The 23,539-nt window shown below is 48.8% G+C and overlaps 1 protein-coding gene across 5 annotated transcripts in view; it reads right to left on the bottom strand.

Moving 5' to 3' along the window:
* PITPNM2 (phosphatidylinositol transfer protein membrane associated 2) overlaps positions 1-23,539 on the bottom strand; it is a 107,857-nt gene that overhangs the window by 1,880 nt on the left and 82,438 nt on the right. The window contains exons 10-23 of one of the 5 annotated variants that reach the window (XM_017734776.1): positions 22,894-23,138; positions 22,247-22,436; positions 21,115-21,234; positions 20,599-20,810; positions 16,485-16,660; positions 15,951-16,121; positions 13,887-14,036; positions 8,844-9,008; positions 6,848-7,051; positions 4,940-5,088; positions 2,121-2,237; positions 1,319-1,435; positions 803-951; positions 57-141 (exon numbers count right to left, since the gene is read on the bottom strand). In XM_017734776.1, the coding sequence (XP_017590265.1) occupies positions 57-141; positions 803-951; positions 1,319-1,435; positions 2,121-2,237; positions 4,940-5,088; positions 6,848-7,051; positions 8,844-9,008; positions 13,887-14,036; positions 15,951-16,121; positions 16,485-16,660; positions 20,599-20,810; positions 21,115-21,234; positions 22,247-22,436; positions 22,894-23,138 (2,250 nt within the window). The remainder of the gene's footprint in view (positions 1-56; positions 142-802; positions 952-1,318; positions 1,436-2,120; positions 2,238-4,939; positions 5,089-6,847; positions 7,052-8,843; positions 9,009-13,886; positions 14,037-15,950; positions 16,122-16,484; positions 16,661-20,598; positions 20,811-21,114; positions 21,235-22,246; positions 22,437-22,893; positions 23,139-23,539) is intronic. The other 4 variants (XM_017734778.1, XM_017734777.1, XM_017734779.1 and 1 more) reach the window with 4 other exon arrangements.

The following is a 23,539-nucleotide window of genomic DNA, read 5'->3' as shown; positions in this document are numbered from 1 at the left end:
TCCACGGCCCCGGCGCGGTCTTTGGGGTCGCTGCCCATGATGGCCACGCTGGCTGCGAAGGAGCCGTCGATGCTGAACACCACAAACTCCGTCCCCTTCGGCAGCACTGTGATGTAGCTGTCAGCAAATGTGTGGTCGCCCCTGAGGGAAGGGATGCAGGTGCTTAGAGGCATCAAAATATCCAGGAGGCATCCCCAGAACCTGCAGAGCACCACGGGCCCAAAGCAGCTCCCACATCTGACGCAAAGGCTCCAACAGTGATGCCAGCCTCAGTTAGAGCAGTAACAGGCACTGTGTGAGGGTCTCTGTGTTCAAGTGGAGATGGATTAGCACTTGGCAGCAGAGACTCAAAAGTTACCCCCAAAAACCACTGCTGGGTTCACCACCAAGAAGATGCTCCCCTCCTCCCCCTCCCAGAGCCCAACACCAGCAAGTGGAGCTGAGCTGGAGCCCCTGGGCTGTGAATCATCACGAGTACCAAGTCCTGTCCCTCAGGGACAAGTTTATGGTCTTTAAAATATGCTCAGTCGTGCAGTTTTGCAGATGGCCATGAGGCCCTGTGATGCAGAAGACCTGCTCCTGCAGCAGGAGCTCAATTCCCATGCTGGTGGTGATGCAGGAGCCAGAATAAAATGTGGATTTTCCCTTTACAGCTGCAGAGCACAAATGGCTTTGCCCCTATTGCTGGCAAACCAGGCTCTGAACCCACCCCACAACAGAGCTGTCCCACCGGAGGGACCATGTTCTACCTGCAGTCATCCAGTTCCTCTTGTTCTCCTCCTGCAAGCCCCAGGCCCCTCACCTGACCACCATCTTGACGGGGTAGACACCAATGCCCAGGCGTCGCTCCTCGGGGATCACGTAGGAAATCCTGCCACTGCTGTTGCTGATCTCCGTGTCGAAGTACACCCACTCCCCCGACGGCGGCTGGGTCATGATGTGGATGTCCACCTGGCAACAGCGAGGCTGCGTCACCCCCAGCAGGACGGGCCGAGCACGGGGACATCCCACACGAGCCCCTTTGGACGGCAGCAGGGTTGGTCCTGCTCCCACCCTCTGCATTTCACAGATCTGAGCTGATCCATGGGAAGCACCCAAACATCAGGGGCTGAAATTAAACCTGGCCTCAGTGGTGAGACCTCCGTGACAAATGCTGTTCCTGGTGGGAGGCACCCACGAGCCTGATCAGGAGAACCTGGCCAGGACACAAGGGCAGCAAACCCTAACAGGGACCAAGGGAGCACTGATCAGCACCACCACTGTCACTCTGTCCCACCACTGTCACCACATGGTGACAACCCCCCAGCACACACAGTACCTTCTCTCCTGTGAGGGTGACCATGTCTAGTGGACCATACATGAACCTCCCAGTTAAGGTCTGGGGCCCATCTTCGTTAGCAATGGTGTCGTTGATCCTGTGGTTGGCTGTGACGTTCTGCACAAGGCAAGAGGGGAGGAGGAAAAAAAAATAAACAGTTTGCAGCAATGGATAACCTCACAGGGAAATGCCAAATATAACCAGACAAATTGGAGCATGAGTTTCTCTGTGCCATTCCCCCCCCTCCACTTCACCCTCAGCTCTGGGAAAGAATTTGACCCGTGGCAGAGGTGAGTCTCTGTGCCCTGAACTGATGGGTGGATTGGAGCCCTGGAGAGCCAATTTCCATGGCAGGTTGTACGTGCAACTCCGATACTCTCTATCAACTCTCACACTGTGGAATTAAGAGGAAATACACACAGCTGCCAGAGAAATCTGCTGATATCGTTTCAGTTCTAGCACAGAATTGCCCTCTCAGAAACTGGAGACTTTGCTGGGAGCAAAGGGCATTTACTGAGCTGAGAACTGGTACTACTGGACTTTGAAAGACATTCTGTTCTGACTTGTTCCCTGACCCACAGCCAACACTTCCTGTGTTTTACAGACTCAAGGCTGAGGAGACCTTGCCGACACACATCTTTTGGGTTGCTCTTTTTCAAGTACCCAGGTAGGACACAACCATTCAAACAGACCAGCAATGCAACACATCCCTCTGTCTGTGCCGTGCCCACGCCGGCCGCCCTCAGAGCAGTTTGTGCAGCCCAAATCAGAGCAGTTTGTGCAGCCCCAAAACCCCCCTTACCCGGAGCTTCACGTTCGTCCTCTTGCGGAGCCACTTCTCACGGGGCTTGGAGGGGGTGAAGACGGACACCTCCTTCCCATCCAGCTCCAGAACGCTCGAGTTCTCGTGTCTCATCACCTGCAGGAGGACAGATCCCACCGAGGCATCAGCCACTTGCACCCTCCCCCCTCCTGCCCAGCTGTTCTGCATCTCCTGAGCCAGCAGTGAGGAAGGGCAATGCCTGGAGAGAGGCCCCTGAGTTTGCTGCTGGGCTTTTGGCTTGTCAGTTTGTAGGTTTTACAGGACAAGTGGCCTTTTCTGCACTGGCAAAGCCTGTGGCCAGCGCTGACTTAATCCTGGCTGGGATGCAGGTTTTTTGGATTGTCAGGAGGTAGAAAACGGACTCAAGCGCAGCAGGATGAGCTCTGCACTAAGATACCTGTCCTTCCTCCGGGGATCCTTTAGTCCCTTCCCACAGTCTGCAAGGGAACGCGAGCATTCCCCCATTCCACAGCACCCAGCACCAGCTGCTCTGACCAGCCACATGCCCGACAGACGCTGTTCCTTCAGCTCATTTCTAATTCTTCTGAAACACGTTCCCGACTCTTGTCCCATGGCTTTTGCTCCTCTCACTGATTTGACCCCCATGGAGGCACACAGGGATCTGGCTTGGCCATGTGTGAGGCAGAGCCCAGGCTGTCTGTCCATCCTGGCCTTGCCTCTGAGGCTGACAGAGCTCCAGGACTTTGTGCTGGTGGGACGTCACTGCCAACCAGCCAGTTCTGGAGGGCAATTCCTGCCTGCCACCAGGGCATGGACTGGGATGGGAGGCAGGAACACAGAGAGAGGAGGGTTAAATCCTACCTAAGTTGCTTTTAAGCTCTAGAATGGAAAAGGAAGAATTAACACCCAAAGGCTAGGGGGACACCTCACAGACACCTCAAAGACTCACAGGACTGCAGGACTGGGAGGTGACCCTACACACAGAACTCCAAAACTGGCAGTAGTCCTTAGTGACCAAAAAATTAAGAATCCCCCCAAATGTGGGCTCTTTTACAAGGTCCTGAACATATTCTGTGAGGTCAGCAGCTCTCCAGCTGAGCTCAGCTTACACGAGCCAGCTCTCTTTGCAGAGCTGAAGCTGGTTTTCATCCAGGGAAATGGAAAAAGGACCCCAGGGAGGATGAGCTTGCTGGGGCGGGAGCTCATGGAAATCCAACGTAAACAAACTAACAAGTTTTACTGAAAATTATTAAAATCAGGAATGTATTTGGAATCCTATTTGGGCTTGTTTTAACAAGATTTAATCTTTGGAGGCTAAAACTATTCAACAGCTTCTTTTTACATTTTGTCCAGAGATGACTTTCGAAGGCCATTAGAAACAAGTCCTTATTAGGGGAAGCAGTTGTGTGGTGCTGGGGAAGGTCAGCGAGAAGACAGAAGATGAGAAAAACCCTGGTCTCAAGGCAAAGAGGAGTGAACAGAGACAGGCACTGGGCAAGGGGGTGCCAGGCTACCCAGGCAGCCACCAGCAGGCTTAGAATGGATGGAGAGGTACCTCCAGGTACTCAAGCTGCAATGTTTGAAACACCACACAGTGCTACAGACCCAGGTCTGGGCTGAACCCTGAGTAACTGGCTATTTCCCAAGTGGAACACTGTGTGTATGAGACTGTCATGACTGTTCCCCCTCAGGCACAATGAGAGTTCTCTCTTCTTTCCGGCCCTTTTAGGCTGAGTTTGATGTGGGACCATCCAGCCAGGAGTGTGCAGGCACAGAGCCTGGACAAAGCCCGGCAAGAGAAGGCTCTCACTGGATTATCACCACTGCTCAGCTGCCACCGGCGCTGCCACCGCTGCTGTTTATGGTTCTCACACTATTTGGAAGATAACACTGAGAGAAAGTTTGCCAACAGAATCATAAATAATTGAGAGCTGCAGCAGAGGAGGCTGGAGGAGAATGGGGAGGGCTTAACAGCTGAGCTAACACAAAGCAAACCCGGCGCCGAAATGGGCAACACAAACCACAGAGTTGCTCTGAGTTTTGTTTTTCCCAACTCCATGCTCTAAGTGTCATTCCCTGGGGAGTTCATATTTTGTAAGGCAAATAACTCCCCCTCATCCCCAAGGAACTGAAGGGAAAATATTTCTTTTAGGGAAAAACACATTTTAGACAGTGAATTTGAATCTTAGGCCAAATACAGGTTGATAAAACCTGAGGTGTTAGACTCCAGACACCTGCAATCCCCATTCTCCTGGCCCCAAAACTGCTTTGTGCTGCAGGAACAAGGACTAAATCCCAATGAGTTCCTAGAGGAGACAACAATAACTTAGAAAGGCAAAACAGAGAACTGCATTCTGCCTATCAATTAGTGTTGAATACATATAGAACTTCTCCTTTGGTTTTATTGTATCCGGTGCTGGTTTTATTTGTCCTTGGAGAAGTTTCAGTTTCAGACTTGAGATCCAAGCTGGCACACACAGAGCACAGATCACCTCAAACAAGTGCCACTGACCTTTGCCACTATGATCTGATAGGAAACTGCCCTGGGCTCTCTCCATGGATCCCTGGTGAGCCCATCTGAAACCTGCTCTGATGATAAACCCAGCCCCAAACCAAGCAGGTGTGACAACAGCACATCCAGGAAGTTTGTATGTGTGCAGCTCCACCAACACCACAGGTGAGAAGCAAAAGGAAGGGGAAGAAAATGGATCTGTGGGGGCAAAGGGTATTTTCTCACCTCTGTGCACCAACAAGTCTTACGGAAGGCGCACTGGAAAACACAAAGAGCCCAAGTATTTTTCAACCCAAGGAAGATCAGGGAGAGAGGATGATTGTACCTGTCTGAGCAGGAAGGAGACAACGTCCGTGGACTCCCAGTAGCTGGCGTGGAAGAGGTGAGGCAGAGCCACTGTCGGGAAAGCCGTCAGGGCGTCGGGGCAGTACAGCGCGTAGTCGATCCGTTTGGTTCCCCACCACTTGGCAGCAACTACAGAAGCAAAACACTCATTCAGACAAAGGGGGTTCACAAAGGGCATTTCAGGGCTCTGGCTCCTCGCTCCAGGTATGCCAGGAGGCTGCTCCCTGGCTGGTCCCGCTGCTCCAGGGGAACAACCGACCCAGGGCTTGGTGTTTGCTCACTCCAAGGGGGGAACACACAGCCACCAGCAGTGAGCTCTCCCTTGTTTAAGCAAAGAAGAAGGCACTGGAGGGCAGGTTAACTGGCTGTCAGTCCAGACCCCAGGGAAGGGGCTCAAGGCTCCTGTGCAATGACCCAACACATAAAGACAGCAATGCATCTCCCTGGAGCTGTGGGAGGAAGGATGGGTTTGCTCTGTCTGTTTCTGGCCCTGCTTCCAACTCCTTCAGCTTTCACCAGGGAATTGCATCCAGGTATTGGCCACACTAGAGAGGACTGAATACTGGGAATCCATATGGGATGCTAAAAGGCACCACAAGGCAGGGAATACAGCATGTCCTGACAGGACTGGCAGTCCCCAACAAATCCTTATTGCCCTGCTGGGCTACAAAGTTACAGGCAAACGAGATGTGCAGCCCAGCCTTCCCAGGGGCACAGCCTCTGTGGTGGACAAGACAAGTATCTGGGAGTATTGGGACTTCATTGCATGGGGGACTGAAAAATGCACTGGGATTTTGTGGGGGGCAGGGATACAAACAAAACAGACAGGTTTCTCCCTCAGGGAGCCCACAGCTCACACACAAGTGTCTGACAGCCACCCTTCACCCCAGGACACCCCCACACCTCAGCTGCCCTGAACTCTGCCCACGTGCCCATCCCATCCCATCCCATCCCAATCCCTGGACATGAGCAGGTCTCAGTCCGAAGCCTCAGACCCCAAAGCCATGGGCTGCTTTCCCAGCAGCAAAGATTCCTCAATGCCTGTGCACTCCAGCCCAGAAAAGCAGCCAAGGAAAGAGAAGATGGAGATCAAGAGGGCAGCAGAAGAATTTTGCTTGTGTTTGCATGCAGGATGCAAGCTGGGGCTTTGACAAGGGCTTCCTCAAGCTTGGTTTGTCTCTGTGACAATGTTCCCTTTTTAAGGATTTCCAGGAAAGCTGCCAGGTTTAAGGTATAATCCAACACACCCCTCTGCAAAGGGAAATCTGGCTGGTGATGAGCACAGATGCTGAACTGAAAAGATGGATCCACCAACTCCTTCCAGAGACCTGCACAGAGTTCCCACCACAGCAAGTGCAGAGGGATATGGATTCAGCACATCCCCACAGCCCAGCCCTGGCTGTGCCAAGTGCCAGGCCACCCTCATCCTGATAGTCCCTGCTTTTCTGAAGAGCCATGGGAAGGAGGAGCAAGGTTTGACAGATCAACATGGCTTTTCCAGAGCTCACAGGCACCGCCTCGCAGCCACTTCTGATTCCCTGCCTTCCAAACTGACAGCTCCTGGTCATGTCCCAACCTTTCACTTCTCATGCAAGTCCAGTCCCCAGCTTGGGTAATTTCAGATTCTTTACAGGAAGCAGACAGGATGGACTCTTCCATGCTCAAAAGACAGCAGTGGAGGCAGAAGCGTTGTCCCCTCAGCTCTGCCCAGAAGAATTCCTGCTCCTGCCAAGTTGTTAGCGGTGTTATGATCGATCTTCAGGGCAAAGTGACAGAAATACTTGTTAAGATGCAATCAGAAACTGCAAGTGCCTCAGTGAAAGCGCAGAGATTGTTGTGACTATCAAATGAGAGAGGAGGTTGATAGGAGTGGATCTCTTCAGAATACCTGTCTTGATGTCCAGGTCTGGTATCCGAAGAGCACAGCCTGCAGCCCGGCTCCGTGGCCCTTTGAGCTTCCTTCCCTTGGCAGGGATTTCGTGTTTTTGCTGCCTACGCCTCCTGAATGAGGTTTGGGTAGGGGATTTATGAGGGAGGGCAAGTTGGGACAGAAGGCTAAACCCCTTACAATGATTAAGGTGGTGTTTGGTTTCTAAAAGGAAAAATAAAATGTGGGAAAAAAAAAAAAAGCAGAAATCACACATTATTATGGCACACACTGATTTCATTCTCCACAAACTCACGGTACCAGGGGAGCTGCACCCTAGGGAGGCTCCTGGGAGTGAGCCATGGTTTTGCAGTGCCCCTCCAACCTTCCTCCAGCTCTCCCTGGGGATAAGCATGGATCACATCCAACCCTCAATGCCACAGCTCCACGTTACCAGTGCACCAATGAGCTTGAGACCAAGAGCTGCAAAGGCAGAGCCAGAGCTCTGAGGACACTCGGAGTTGAGGGAAGGAGCCAGGACAGCCATGAGGCAGCCAGCACACGGGGACTCTTCCTCCCTGATCTCAGGATCAGACTTTGATGGCCATGTGGAGGAATAAATGACACAAAGCAGAAGTTGCACAAGGGGGGAGAGCATGGCGAAACCAGAGGTCAGTGTTGTGTGACCTTACCCTGGTGCAGCTCAGAACAAGATCTCTCCGTAGGACACACTGGCCTTGGGGCATCACCCTGGCAAAAACACCTCCCCACAGATCACCACTGTATGCCAGCCCAGCAGCTCCCCGTGGGTGGGAAAGCAGCACAAAACAAGCACCTTCTCCCCCAGGAGCTGCTTCCCAAGCAGATTCCTGTTTAGCAGTGCTTGGCAAGATGTCAGGACAAGTAAAAGGACGCACGTGGGGAGTGCGGTGTCGGCTCTCGGATGCACTTGGAGCAGGAAAGCCTTGTTTGTCAGAGAAGGTATTTTAGTCCTGCTGCTGAGTGTTGCCTCAAACAGGGCAGCAGGTTACAGCAGCCCCTGAGCAGCACCCACAGACCTTCAACAACTCATACCTGCCTCCAGGAGCATTATTAACCTCAGCAATTAATTACGGAGGGAGTAATTCACAGCTCATGCCAGGAAGGTATCTCTAAATTTTTGACACCTTCTGGGAATAGAGTTTGGGCTGAAGATTTTCTCGTATGCATTTTTGGTTGGTTGGCTGGTTTTTTGGTTTTTGAGTTTTCAGCCTTTTTTTGGTCTGAGTTATCAGAGGTCCATGAGGACACAAAGTGTTCATCTCATACCTCAGCTGAAACAAAGAAGGGGCTGAGCCATTAACAAAGTCTGTTCTTCTCCACTGTATTAGTTAGGAAGTTACACAGGTCTTGGGAAAAATAATAAATAAAAAATCCCTTTTATTCCTCATTCTGCTCCGGGAAATGGGTCATAACTGACTGGGAGCTGCCCTGCAGGCTGCAGAAGAGCTGAATTTCTAATGCAAAGTAATAAATGTTCTGTTCTGAACCAACCTGTCCTTGCCTTTCAGCGTTACAGAGGGGCTTACTCATCCCTGTTTTTGTGGGCCACATTTGAGGGATCTGCCTCAAGCCACATCCTGCATTACCCATCTGGTATCAAGTGCTGATCCCGACCAGTTCTGCATGACTTACCATGGCAGCACAGAAGCATCCCTCTGGATTAACCCTCACCACACGCAACAGCCAAATGGTGCTCAGAGTTAGCAATTATTATCTTTTTTTAACAATTTATCACCAGCAAGGTCCAACATGCACAACACAGCCGTGGTTCCTGCGTAGCCATCAAATACATCACCTGTTCTTGCAGGGGATATGATAACACAGGGCACTGACTGTGGCAGAACCGGGCGAAGGCGCAATAATCCCAAGCTTTTGGTTATGGATGGGAAGCACCCCCCGGACAGACGGATGGACAGAAGCTGCTCGGCCCGAAGCGAGGTCTGAGAGCGGAGCCTCGGAGGGGTGCAACACTTACTGTTGGCTATGTTGGAAGCAGTGTAACTGTCTGCCATTCCTGAGACCTGGCTGGCAATGCTGATCTCACTGGCTCTCCGGAAGCCCCTGAACTGAGGGGCTGAAATGGGGGTGGACAGGGACGCGTTTTCCATGAAGACGGCACCATGAGACTGAACAACATCTGCTACAAAGTTGAAACAGGGAAATCAAAATATTAGACCAACAGACAGAGGCTGGGCAAGATGAACTCGGGGGAGAGGAAGGAAGCAAACAAAGCTGGAAGGTGCAAAAACCTTTCAGAATTGATTGGAATGAAACAAAAACACCCCACATTTCATTGGAGCTCTGGTTTGAAAAGAAAGCACACAGCACAGCAGGCAGAGACATGTGGCTGGAGGAGCAGTCTTTGATTGAGAGAAGCAAAGTAAGTAGCTCAAAAGCCAGATCCAAAGAAAAACCCAGGCAGACTTATTCAAGCAGCAATAACAAGCATGTGTCATACATACAGATGTGAATATACACAATTTTATATATTCACATTGAGACAAAATAACCAAGCTAAGGAAAACAACAAAAAAACAACCTTAGAAAGGGGGTATTTGTTTTCTTGAGATATTGAAATTTAAATTAATGTCTCCAAGATAGAAGCATTATTAAAAAACAAAAATCAAGAAAACATCTTCATGCCTGGCAGGGACTAAATTTGGACTTGTATTTTACTGCTGAAGGATACAGCCAACACTCGTTAATCTGGAGAAAGGGCTACTGAAGGGAGTCTGGTGCTGAGCACTTGTATCTCCCACTGGAGTCAGCAGATCAGGGAGCACTCAGGCTCTAAGAAAACAGAGTTTTTTTGGTACAGCATGCAGGTCTGGATTTTTAAATCCCAACCTGAGGTTTCCCAAGTTAGGCCAAACCCCTTAGTACATGAATACAGAAAGGAGGGTTTAAAATCATGCTCACACAGACCTTATATACGGATGGGAGGCAAAAGGACCTCAAACACTCAGGAGTGGCAAAATGAGAGATGCTGAAAGTCACACTAAAATCTCTGCATTTCAGTTCTCTCTCTGTAACAGGGCTAAGAGCATCCACCCCTCTGTGGATGCTGTGAGGCCGAATTAAGTGGGATATCCCAAGCTCCTGCAGGGCAGAGGTTTGTAATGCCAACACCAGGTGCTCACAGCAGGCAGCACCAGTGTGGCATTAACATGCAAAAGCAAAGCAATTCATTATGGTTTTATGGTTGCCCATCTCTGCTGCACTTGAGGAGCAGCACCTGAATTTATTCCCAGGTATCAGACAGGAGATACCAGAAAGAACATGAGCACATTACTCCCACACACCAACATCCTCCACCTATTCCAGCCTGTTTAGATATCCCTGGATTTAATCCTGGCACATGGCTGACACAGGGCATTGTTTTAGCCACTGGGTTCTTTTAATATCAATCTTTTTTTGCTTGGGGCTACTGATTTCCTCCCTCCGATCTCTCCGTTCGCAGCAGCAGCGTCTGTGCCCACACAAATCCTGCTGCAGCCGAGGGAGAGGGAATGTATGAAGCAAAAAAATGTGTGGCTAAGTGTCAGTAAAAGAGTTCTGTTCTCTGCAGGGAAAATCAGGCCACAAGCTGCTCTGTGTAAAAGCTTTGTGGACTGTGAGATCTGAGCCTTAGCAGGAGCCTGACCTGATGATGAGCTGCACACGCAGCCCACGTTGTGCCTCAAAGGCCATTAGCAGCATCACTTTCTCAGCACTTTCCCCCTCTTTCTGCCTTGCTTCAAGCTGCTGGCTGTCAAGGCTGTGACCAGGATCCACAACCCAGCCAGTCCCACCAGGCCAGTGCTGTTTTCTGACTGTACAACGCACCAGCATAAGCAAGAAGAGACAATCCAAGTGGAGAACAGGAGCTGCACTGAACCCCACTAAGGTCTCAAGGGTAAAGGGTCTCATTCCCTTTGCTGGAGGACCTGAACAACCCTCTCTTCTCTGGTCATCCCTCCCTCTCTGTTCTCTTGCCTGTGAGAGCCTCCTGTGCTCCTGCTCTTGTGTTGCCAAATGAGTGCCCCAACACAGGTGATGACCATCAGCTTCCCTGAATCCCCCTCAGATGCAAGGAGAGGTTTGGCTTTGTCTGTGTCAGGAAAAACGCCAGATTCAGGTTTAACCACCAGAGAAACCTGAACTTCCTTCCAATCCCTTAACCTAAAGCACCTGTGGCTTGAATTAGGAAGACAAGTTCAGGAGAAAAGGCTGGGCCCAGCATGGTCCTGCCTGGGGTGGTCATGGCTTTGACTCCATTAGCCCATCTTCATTCAGCTCTGCCTGAACTTCAACTCCTTTCTGAGAACTCAGAAAGTGAATAAAGGAAGAAACAGTGGGATTTTGGGCTTCCTGTTTTTTAGCCAATCTTGTTTTTCTGGGACCAGGGATTTTGGAATACAAAGAATTCGCAGCAAATGCACCCAACCTCAACAGCCCTTCCAGCCCCATTCTGGTGCCATCAGAGGAACAATTCCCACTCCTGTTAAAGCTGGAGGTGTTTTAGCATCACTGAACTGTGCAGTTCAGCACTGCCTGCATTGGGGGCAGGACTCTGCTCTGCAGGGGATGAGGTGCCACCCGACAGCAGCGCTCCCCTGCTCCTGCCCACTCAGGTTGCTCTTGTGCTTTTCCCTTTCCCCAGGCTACACACCCTCTGTCCCTGAGAAAGGGCAGTTCCTAAGAAAAACGAAGGCCAGGAAAAGGCAGGGCAGGAAATGTGGAGAAAAACCTGTTTTATGCATTACAACCCCCTCAGAAAAGCTTCCTCCACACCAAAGCTGCAGTGACAGCAACTTCCAAAGAAAATCCTGAGACCTGACTTGGAGAAAGAACCCACAAACCTAACAGCATATTTCCTGAATTCATGGATTCTCACTTCCAAAGAAAATCCTGAGACCTGACTTGGAGGAAGAACCCACAAACCTAACAGCATTATTTCCTGAATTCATGGATTCTCTGCACCACCTCCCTTGTGCAGCAGTTTTGAAACCAAGGGGGCTTTTTTGGGGAGTGCAGTGACCAGGATGGGATGTCACAGATGCTGCCACGCTGGCACAGACTGACCCCAGCACCTGCAGCCAGGTGCTCCTAATGGGAGCATGGGAAGTCTCCTGCACTGCAGAGGTGCATCCCCAGCCACAGCTCAGGTCCTGACAGCCACGGGGACAGAGGTGCCCTTGTTTACTGCACTTTGTACTGTGACTCAGGGCTGACTCAGGGCCACTGCACCCGAGCGAGGAAGAGGAGCCTGGCTGGAGCAGTGCCCTGAGCACCCTCCCAGCAAAGCACCTGCTGGAACCACATCCACAGGGCACAACCCATGCCACGACCCAAGATTTAACTGCACTTCCAGGGGAGTGGATGTGGGAAGCCAAAAAACTTTTGGTTTTGGCCTACCTAAGAATCTTTAATATTCATTTTGATACTGTGCTCTCTCGCTTACAGACTCATTTCTCAGCGTTCTTATAAGGGAACAGCCCTGAGCCATCCTCTCAGGCAAGTCCTTGGGGTACGTGAATGACAGATTTTGAGATGTGCTATTTGGGGGCTGAGCTATTGCACCAAAGCGGGAAGTACTGAAAGCAATCAAAAAATATGCACGGTTCAATAAAAACAGAAAGACTGAAAAATACAGAAAAGCCAGCCAGCTGCTCAGCACAGGCCAGGCCCTGCTTGCACTGGAGTCACTGGTCAGTGCTGGGCACTCTGCAGTCACTGCCCTGAGATCAAGAGCAACAGATTTCTGTTGTCCACGAGTTCTTGTGAGTTTGGAAATCTCCTGCAGTCCAGTGGCTGAACTGGGATTCAGCACTTGCTACACTCACATCAAGAATTGCTTGGACATGCTGTGCTCTTAACCCACAATGTGAAAAACAGAGAATCATAGAATCCTGTAATGTTTTGGGTTGGAAGAGACCTTAAAGACCATCTAATTCCAACCCCCTGCCCTGGGAAAGGGATGCTTCTGCAAGCTCTGTCCTGACCACAGGCAGTATCAGCTCACAGTGAAATGGCATTTCATCAGGGACCTCCAAAGCAATCAACCAATAGTACCAGATCCTTTCCCTCTGCTCTGTCACAGAACCTCACAGCACAGGCAGCACGGCAACTGCACACCTAAAAATCCTCTCCACCTTCAGGAGACAGAGGGAGAGACCACCTGGAAAACTCAGCAATGTTGCTGTGCTGTATGACCACATAACAGCCCAAACTGCTCAGGGACAGTGAGGGTCAGCTTGTTAAAGACAAACAGGGCAGCAGAACCCGGCTCTCAATGCAAAACACCAAGAAAGGAATGAGAACGGGCAAGTGAGACACGCAGGGAAGGAAAAAAACCAAAACAAAGGCAAGTCTCATCAAAATTGCAGATGTAGCACCAGCCACAATCAGAATAAATGAGGCCATGCAGCACTGATGATGGAAAATAAGGCAAAACAAATGCATCAAACTTTGCTTTTAAGGCAGGAGATGAGAAATTGATTTAAAATAACCAACACGCAGAGCCACCCTGGGGTCTGAAAGCCTCAGTGCTGTGTTCAGCAGAGCCACGAGGAGTGTCCAAACGTGAAATACTCAAAGGGACAAAATCTGGTGTGACATGGACATCAACTGGGCTTCTGGGCACGGTGGCTTGTGGCTGCTGGGGAGCTGCACACTGCAGGACACCCTTTCCTGAGGGATCCTGCCCTTGGTGAGCACCACATGAGCAGGGTCACCTGGGACTGTCTCTGCCAAAGCCTCTTTCCAGCAGCACAGGCACCACAGAGGAAACCAGTCCGTGCATGGCAGCAGCTCCCCTTCCAGCATCAACACCAGAATGGGACAGAGTTTATAATCCCAAGCCCTTGTGTCCAAAGTGGCTCTCCCAGATCCAGGCGTGATCCCCAGTGGTTATTCCGTGTGGCACAGCCTGAGACACAGCACGAAGATTTCAACTCCAGGAGGCAACAGTGTGATCTCCAAAAAAGGACCCCAAGAACCCAACACCACAGACAATACAAAAGTGTAGATTACACACACTCAGCACAACCAGCACTTTTATTGGAAACATCTTGCCAATTCAGTACGGGAACAGGGATACTTGTTTCCATGAAGCTGTCCTGGTGCTGGAGAGCACCCAGAGGGCTACTTTCCATGAGGAGGATGGGATTGTTCTGGATTGTCTCAACTAGAAGCAGATGGGGAAAAAAAAAACATAACAGAAGGACAAAGAACAACAGACATGCGGCCACAAAGTGTTAAACATACAAACAGTTACACCCCAGCACTTAAATTATGAGTCTTCAATGAACAGACAACCTTCAAATAGAGTAAAAGAAACAAAACAGGGGTGATTTCCAAACAGACCAACATCAGAGATTAACTGGGAGCAGAGGAGAACACAACGATGGCATTTCAACAACAAAAGGGAGGCATCTTCACCCCCTTCTAAGCCAAATCCATCAATACACAGCAGATCCAGAGAAATCTTTTTTACTATGCGTGGAAAAAAATATGCCGTAAGGGAAGAATCAGACTCACAGCCTACACAGTGCAAAGCACAGGAGTACGCAGGGATGTGAGTTTGATTTTACTCTGCAAGTTCACTGAAATGAAACAGGGACCAGCATTTAGTACAGATGGGAAAATGGGGGAAAAAACAGCCTGAGAGGCTTTCTGAATTGTGAACTCCCAAAAAAGCTATGTGCATGAGGAGATGTGCACAAGCAGTGTGACACAAGGTTTTGTACAGAACCAATTATAATTGAGCACCTGGATTTTACATGATCAGCAGAACACACAGCTTAATTATAGCAGCAATTAACTTTTCTGGAGTGCCCTCCAGTGAACACTAACTTCAGGAGCAGCTTGGTGAATCATGGTTAGTCCTTCTGGGTAGTGTGTCCATCGCAACACTGACTCTAATGGAAAGGAATGGCCTGTTACTTTCTGATAAGAAAATGAAGAGGCTTTGTCTTACAGGAAAAGAGAATTTAAAGCTGGTTTTTGTCAGTTTTATTCATCAAGGCAGAGCAGTATCTCTTAAAATAACAAGGCTCAGACCTGGAGGTTTTGCAATCACTCTGCCCTTCTCATAGAAGAGCTAATTGCCATTTAACTTCACTGCATAGCAAGTGTCTCTCCAAATACAGCCAACTCAGAGGTCCAGGGAGGCTCTAATATTGATAACCAGAGCACAGGTTTAGTATCAATGGGGCCCCTACCTCTGGGTTCAGTGAGAACAGGGGCTTTGGGATGTATTTAAGAAAAAGAAGGTAAGATGTTTAGCTGTCATGTTTTTGTAATAAGCCCCTTGCAGCTGATACCTAGAATACACCCAAAAAGCAAATTGCTTTTCAAGTTGCTATAGATTCCCTGAGCTGTTGTAACTGGCCTGGGTACAAATGCAGTTGTGGGTGGATCCATTTTTAAAAGTGTTGCAGCAAGATCTTGGCTAAATTTGACAAGTGAGTGGGGCCTGCAGAAAGCATTTTATTCACTTCATTAAACATGGGGTTTAGTTTGTGCCCATTTAACAAATCAGACTTCTAGACTGAGCAATTACAATCTTTAAAGGCACTGATACATATAAGACCATTTCTTTGGATTTTCAACTTTAAAATTATTTAGAAGATCACCAGAATTATCCAGCTCTAGATATACAGTCTTCTTCATTTAGCCCTGCATGATTCAAATATTAAGACAAACAGGATGCAAACAAGTAAATCATCTCATCATCTCACTGTAGACTCTGCTCCTTCCAGTCTTCACTGGCCTTCCAAGTCCTAAATTCTGCCAACTCAGTTGTGTTTCATTCACTCTCAATCACAAGCACCAGCCTGGGTGTAGAACAGAGGCCTTTACAGAGAGGTCACCACCTGATGACCCTCAGCAGCTGGAGGCCCTTGTGTGACAAACAAAGGGCACATGGGACACAAGGCACTGATTTCATTGGAAGAAAATTCCTTTTCTGGTAAATCAGGAGCAAGGCTAATGCTGCAGGGCCAATCCTCTTTCTCACCATTCCCAACTGTGTGGATAACTTCATGTAAAATGTGGCTGTAACCCCTTAAACAGCTAATGTGGATCCAGAGGGACTTACCCAAAACAGCAGAGTTGCCATCGCCCAGCGGGAACCTCTGGTACCGGGGAATACTGAAGGGGGGCAAAAGGTAAAACTTCCTCTCCAAAAGAGGCTCGAGGCGTGAAGCAGATGGGTCTGCAGGGTGGAACAGGTTATAGACCTGCTGACAAGCTGGTCTGAGCTGAAAGACTAAAAAGACAAAGAAAAAAAATCCCTCAAGTCTCAAAATATTACTTGTTAGAATATAGTAAATATTTGTCTCTGAAAAGGACAACTGTCGGGTTACAAAATTGCAAAGGATTTATCATCTCCCTCATCTCCCAGTTCAGTCAACTGAAACAAGTTATTACAATGTTTACAGACTCAAGAATTATCCAGTACTTTTCATGTTTGGAAATCATGTAATCGGTGGTGCATAGAGCACACAGAGATCTGCTTCTTTACGGTGCAATAAATATGATACAGAAATGTTTGGCTTTAACCAGATTCCTGCAATTGCAGCAGGAGGTGCTTACACCACCCACCAAGGGAGCAGTCTGCATCAGGACTTACTGTCAAGAGCTGGAATTACAGTTTTCCGCAGTGCAAGCACCAGACCCAAGGGAGAACCAAAGAGGAAGAAGTCGGTGATCTCAAAGTCAAACTTCCCAATATTTCCTCCATCCAACATTGTGGAGCTGCTGGATCGCCTGGATGTGGGGTCGTTTCTCAGGACACTAGAATGTAAACTGGGAGAAGAACAGAAAATAAAGTCAGAATTTTATTCTGTGTTTTCATAATTAAAGCCTGGATTAATGATTGACAGCGGATATAATTTCTATCTCTTCAGTGAAGGAACTGTGCTAATCAACCCACAATGACCCCATTGCACTGGCATAATTTAGATGTACAAATGCAAGCTTCAAGTGAGTTCATTTACACACCATCTCCTCAAAATGCTTTTTCTTTAAGGAGTTAAAATTTTGGTTGCTGCTACTGTATCAAACGTGTCCAGCTTTTCCTCCCTCTCTCAGGTGCCAAATCTGTTCGACAGATTCCACCTCTGTGGTGGAAAAAATGTTTGCAAAATTCCATCTCTGTGTAGTGCAGGCTGGGCAATGCACAGGTTTAACACAGAGATTTAAATTCACATTTTCCTTGGACATTGAAGAAGCAGCAGCAGGAACACTTAGGTGAAAATGCTGGGAATCCACCCCCACGTTAGAGAGAGTTGCTTCTTTACAGTCTAGATCTGGGAATGCAAAATGACAGATGTGTAACACTGATAACCTGGTTCACAAAAGGCTTTCTGGGATGCTTCTGTTCCCACCCAAAAGCACGAAGCTGCAAATTCCTTTGCTCTCCAGGCTGTACAGATTCCAGTGGCAGCTGTAGTGGGTTGTCTCATTATAATTAGAAGCAGAGAGTTGAAGGCAGTACCAGCAGTGCCTTTAAGAGGGTGTTTGCAAACACTTTAAAAAGCATCAGAACAGGTTCTATAAAACATGTAGGAGAAATGGATCCCGTAAGAGTTGGGTTGGATAAAGAATTTACTGGCCTGGAGTTGGGAATGACGCAAATCCAACAGTCTCCTGCCAGCTCTGTGGCCCCAAAACAAAACCCTGGGTGGTGACCAGCACTTGTCACATCCTCATGTGCAACAGCTCTGGCTCATCATGGCCACTTCTGAGGGCACCAACACTCCAGCACTGCTGTGATCCCAAAACAGGGCTGTTCTTCCCCACCATCCTCAGCACCAGAGCAGTTGCTCACAGACCCCTCAAGACACAGCCACTCAGCCCAGGAGCAGCTGCAAACGCTCACACTTTTGGGGAAGAAAACCGGGCTTCACGCAGACTTTGCCTTCCTGCCACAGCAAATAACACATCATGCCAGAGACAGCTCCTCTGCTGAACACCATTCCCAAAGGATGCTAAACCTCCGCCTGCTCCTGCTGCGCTGTCATGTTCCCTCTGGAGCTGCACACACGCACATGCACGGCTCTGCTCTCCCGGTTCCCAGCCAGGGAATGATAAGTTACTTATGCCAGACACACACACATCACGGGGAGTCAAAACAGTGGTGTCAAATGCAGGAGGAACGGGAGGTTACAGCAGTGACAGCTAAAACGAGCCTGTTCCTGTTCCTGTGATGCAAACGAGCCTGCCTGAGATCACAGTGCTGAGCTGCAGAGCCCTGAAACACATCTGAGAACAAGCCACCTTCGGTGGAGCTACAATTGCTTTAGCTAACAAGATGAAATGCATCAAGTTTGCTGTGTGTGAGGAATGCAAAGTCATTTAGGACACGCTCAGCTTTGCTGAAGGGAGGGTGACAGCGACGGGATTCCAACAAAGGCACCAGAGGAAAAGCTATCCCGACAGCAGGATGGGTGCAGGGGGTTTTGGTGTATTCCATACAGCTTCCCACAGCATCTCTTCGTGGGGAAGGGAAGAAGCAGAGCAGGCACAGCACTGAGCAATTTCGGCAGCTTCTCTCCTTTTGCCGGGAACTTGGTATCGTCTTTTCAGCAACAAAAGAAATGAGAGCCAAGGGGAACTCTGGATCCATCATGCTCCAAGCAACCTACAGTGCCCTGTTCTCCCTTTAAAAAGCAGCAGATGTACTGTGTGCATTAATTAAACAAGAGCTTATGGATTTCTGAAGCAAATCAACTCATTTACAATAATACAAGTACAGCACAGCCAGAAATAATGTAGTTGTGCAGAAGGACTGAATTTAAAAATAAATGTGTGATTGTAATCTCCAGATGCTGCTCTGGCTTGCTGGGCATTATCCCAGAGAAGTGGGTAGGTCTGATACATGAATAAAAATGAGTGTCTTTGGCACAGGCTGAAATCTGCAGTGGGCACGGACAGAAAGGTCCCTGTTTGCCAGGCTGCCCGTCTGCCGAGCCCAGGAGGAAAACTTGGCTCTGTTCTGCCAACCTCCTGCTCGAAGCCACGTCACACTAGGGCTTGGTTTTTGCATGGGAAAAAATCATTCCTTGGTGGCAGAGGCCAACAGGGCATTCTGCTGGTGCTGGCTGGGAGAACAAGGTCCAGGGATGGGCGTGGGAGCGACGTCCTGCTGACATACAGGAGGGAACGAGTGAATCCCTGCTCCTCAGCCTCCCCTGCACCACAGAGCTGAGTGAGAGACATGCAGAGAGAGCTGCTACTGCAGCTTCAACCTGCCCCTTTCCCTGAGGGAATCCTGGTCTTGAGTTCTGGGAAGAGCCAGACATTTTTAACCCAAGTTCTAAAGGGACATTTAAAAACACATAAAACTCTTAAGAAGTAAAGATGCACCAATCTGTCACCCCACTGAATGCTGACAATTCTTGCCAGGGACCCACAAGTGCTGCATGTTGGGTGCAGGCACAGCCCTTCAGAGATGGAACAGGAAGGATCAGCACAAAGCTATTTGGAACAACAAACTGAGCAATCCATTATCCCCATCAGGCCCAGCACTTATTCTAAAATAGGTGTAAAAATGCATCAAGATGCCAGCCCGGTTTCCTTAACTGAGTCTGTGCCCCTGAGGTCAATAACGAGGAGAAGAATGAGCACATTTTTGCACGACTCATATTTTCTCCTGTGATGCAGGAGACTGTTTTGAGGAGGCAAAAACAAGAGCCTGATTGCCTTTTATTAACCTGCTGGAAATAGCCAAGAACCTTATCGTGGATTTTGTAAATGCAGCTGTCTTTCTGAATACCCTATCTCTGTGCACCAACAACATTCACTTCGACACCTTCTCTCTCCTATAAATCATTTACAAAAGGACCCCGATGTGGCAGGACAACAGAAGTCCCTGTGCTGAAGAAATGACTCCAAGTAGTGATGGAGGGGAAGAAATGCAGGAGAAGCCTTCAGCTCAGCACAGGGCAAAAGGAGCAGCCTTGGATGCAGCTGCAATGCAGGTAATGGGGTTTGCTGTGGGGGACACCGCTCCCCACTTCCTGGGACATGAGGGAAGAGGGATTAAGAACATATTTACTGCAGTTCCTCCAGGCCTGCAGGAGAAAAACGTCTGGGCTGTCCAGTTCCAGAGGCTGAAGAAGATGATTCAGCCAGAAAAATCCTCTGGATTTACAGAAATAATCCCTGAATGACCAGTGGCCATGGACAGACTGCTGTTAACAGACACATTCTGAAAGTCCATTTGAAAAAGCTTGAAAATGTGATACTGGGGGCTTCAGCAGTGACTAACAAATTTGAGATGTGTCCTTGGTGAAATGAAGCAGCCCTGGCAGGGGACAGAATAACTCAAGATCAGGTTTCAGAGATGCTTTAAAATTAACAATGCTGGCTTCCCAGTTCTGCTTCAGCGAGTTCCCTTACACGATTTCTCCATTTGCTTTCTGACCTCCATCCCACACTTGCAGCACAGCAGAGAAGCAGTTCCCTGACTGCCTTGGCTGTCACACGACAGCTCAAAGGGCTTCTTGCCATTGCAACACTGATGCTTTACAGAAGCTGGATTCTCTCAGTACCACTCAGCAAGAAAGCTGTTAATTTTACTTGCATATACAACACACTGAAATCGATAACCCTCTAATCTGAATTGTTTTCCTCCACCCTGCTTATCACAGGATGACAAAGCAACACTCAGGTTCCACAGATGCACCACCCTCAGCTCCAGGACACTGCTGGATCTGTTCCTTCCAAATCTTAAAACTTACCTTGAAAGAAAGGCTTGATGTTGCTTTATCGTGTCCAGTTCATAGGTGGATGAATCACTCCTTTTTCGTGGCAGCTGCTTCTTTGGATCTTCTCCGTTGCTACGAGGAATATCAATGTTGCTCCTGCTGAGGTGTCTGCTGGCTTCCAGATTAGAGCCACTGGAACAGTGGCTGTTGTTCACTGTTATTCCAGGAGACAGAAGGTCGGTATCCTGGGATTTGAAGTATATGGATTTAGCTGAATTAAGAATACACCCACATTGTAACACCTCCCTCCTATCCTCCTTTCCCCATTTACCCCAAGATCCAGTTGAGGCCAATACAGAATCTCAGGCTCAACCACTCCCTCACACTTCACACCAGAGGCTGAAACGTCCCTGTTTAGAGCAAACACACCCAAACTGACACCCATATGCACCTTAAGACATGTCTGCCATTGATAAGGAATAGTCTTTGTTGTTTCAGGAGATCCTTACTAAAAACAGGGTCCATGGAGGAACTGGGAGCCAGCATTACCTGGACGCTCACAACGCTCCCTCGCCGACTGCTGTTCTGGCTCTCGGACACGGTCTGATTGCTGTAGCATAAGGCATCAAATCCCAGGATCCCTCCAACACAGTCCCCTACCAAGCAGACCTGAGACAGGCAACAGAAGCAGGGGAGGAGAAGGAGGAGAAATAAAAAAGAAATTTAAAAAAAAGTCCCTTGACTTCAGTTCAGAACTAACGGTTGGACAGAGCGCTGGATTACAGCCAGACAAGCTGGAGTAACAGGATGCCCATAACTGTTCAGCCCATGAAATCTGTCATTGCCTGCAGACTCCCATTCTCTCACACAGCTCAGGTGTCCTGGCAGTCCCTACCAGCCAACTGGAGTGACAGGACAGTAACACAGAGCTCTGATCCCGGTGCTAACTCAGGAAACCAAGCTGGATCTCCCTTGCCAGCTATCCGTGCTATCTCAGGAAAGCTTCTGCCCATTTGTATCCCGAGGGGATAACACTGTCCTGCCTCTAAAGGTATGAGCAGACAGGCACAGTAAAGCACCAAGATGCCTGGGCAGGAGAGGGCTGGCTGGGAAGAAGCTCAGGATGGATAAACCACGCTACAGCAGTGCAGTGTGACAGCTCCTCCAATGTCTCTGCTCTCGTGGGGCTGGGGAGTCACTTTGCTCAGAGGTGTGAGGCTCAGTCATGCTCTTTATGGGGTGCAGCAGCTGCACAGTCTCAAAAAATAAACCCATGGGTGCAACAGCTCCAGCACGAGCTGCTGAAGGTCCTTTAAAGCCAGGAATGCTTAAACAGCCTTGGTTTGCAATGGGGAAGAGACCATGTTTAGTAACAAAGGCAGAATTCCTGCTCGGGCAAGGTGTGTCACACTGAAACCTGATTAACTTCAATGCTTTGGAGCTTCATTTCTGAACACAAACTCAGACTTTGCTTTGAATCCCAAAGATTCAGGACGGTGCACAAGCACTAATCTCTCCCTCTCAGAAAGAAAGAAATGGAAAGCACAACACTTCCTTATTGCAGCCCAACACTGCCATGCTTCCAACCCTCCTGAGACACTGAAGGCAAAGAGAGAATTTCAGAAGGAAATTGCTTCATTTATTCTTCCTCTGGCTGTGGCATGAGCAGCCCCTGGCTCACCTGGCCATTGAAGGAGGTGCCCTCCTGGGATTTGATGAACTCACTGTAGGCCTGGTTGGCTCTGACAATGACAGTGGCCACGGCTTCTTGGTACTGCGGGGAGGACGTGGCGAGCAGCGGGAGCGCAGCGAGGGGAATGTGATCCTGGCTGTTGGACAGGCAGCCCTCGTCATAACTGTATGGGCTGAGGCTGAAGAGGGCAAGAGACAGTGGGAATATGGGGAAAACAACTTGCAGACAGTACAGTCAAGTGTTGTTGTTCATAAAAAAAGCCTCAAGACAGGAAGGCCATTTATTCCTCTGTGAATGGGTGAGAGCTTAATAAATCTTTCCCTCCCATCAAACGTAAATCTTCAAGGACAACACACTTACACTGACAGAACAACCTCCAGACAAGGAATTAAATCCTCAGTATTTATTGGATTAATTAGAATAAATAAATCTCAGAACTTGTGCTGCATGATTACCGTATTCACTCCAGCTAAGTATGAAATCGAGATTGAATGCCTTGCTGGTACATTAATAAATGCATTCTCAAAGCATGGCCAGAGCTTTCAGTGCTACATGCAGAACATCTCAGGGAAACAAATAAAACAAAACAAAACCCCCAAAAACCCCCACTCCATGATAAAACAGCATCAACTTACCTGGACACCAGGGAAAATGCTTCGGAGCAGATGGCTGGGCAAGGGACAAGTTTGATGGCAATGTGTCCCAGAGCAGCTGGGTAATGCACCCTCATCACCGTGTCAAACACAGTTGTGATGGTGTTGACATCCCCTTGCTTAGAGCTCTGGTCACCACTTCCTGAGTCCAGGATGTTCCCTCCGTGGAGGACCAAGAGGAGGACATGGATTTTACTTGGCTGCATTAATGGCTGCACTGATTCATCCTAGGTGGGGATGGAAGAGAAACAGAAACACTCATTTTTCAAAGGGGGGACTTGCACTTCATTTATGGCAAATTAATTTGTGGCAAAGGTCATTAGATACACCAGAATACAACAGCTGAGAACCTGAGTACTCCTTCCAGGTCTCTTATCCTACACTTGTGCATGCACAAATGCACACACAGCCTCAGCCTGACTCGTCAGAAGCAGAAGGAATGCTGAAAGTCAAAAAAAACCAACATAAAATTGTATCCAGGTAAAACATGGCAGCAGTAAAGACATTTCTTGTGTGTATTAGAGTGGAAAAATACAGAAATAAGAGATGGGTGTTGCTTTTTGTGGGGTGCTGAGCTGCAGTGAAACACATTCAGCAAAATTAACAAATGAGATCAAACAGGTCAGCA

The sequence above is a fragment of the Corvus brachyrhynchos genome, unplaced genomic scaffold (genome assembly GCF_000691975.1).
Source record: "Corvus brachyrhynchos isolate BGI_N302 unplaced genomic scaffold, ASM69197v1 scaffold114, whole genome shotgun sequence".
Taxonomy (NCBI): domain Eukaryota; kingdom Metazoa; phylum Chordata; class Aves; order Passeriformes; family Corvidae; genus Corvus; species Corvus brachyrhynchos.
The sequence above is the reverse complement of the archived record's forward strand: the minus strand, read 5'-3'. Positions and strand labels throughout refer to the sequence as shown.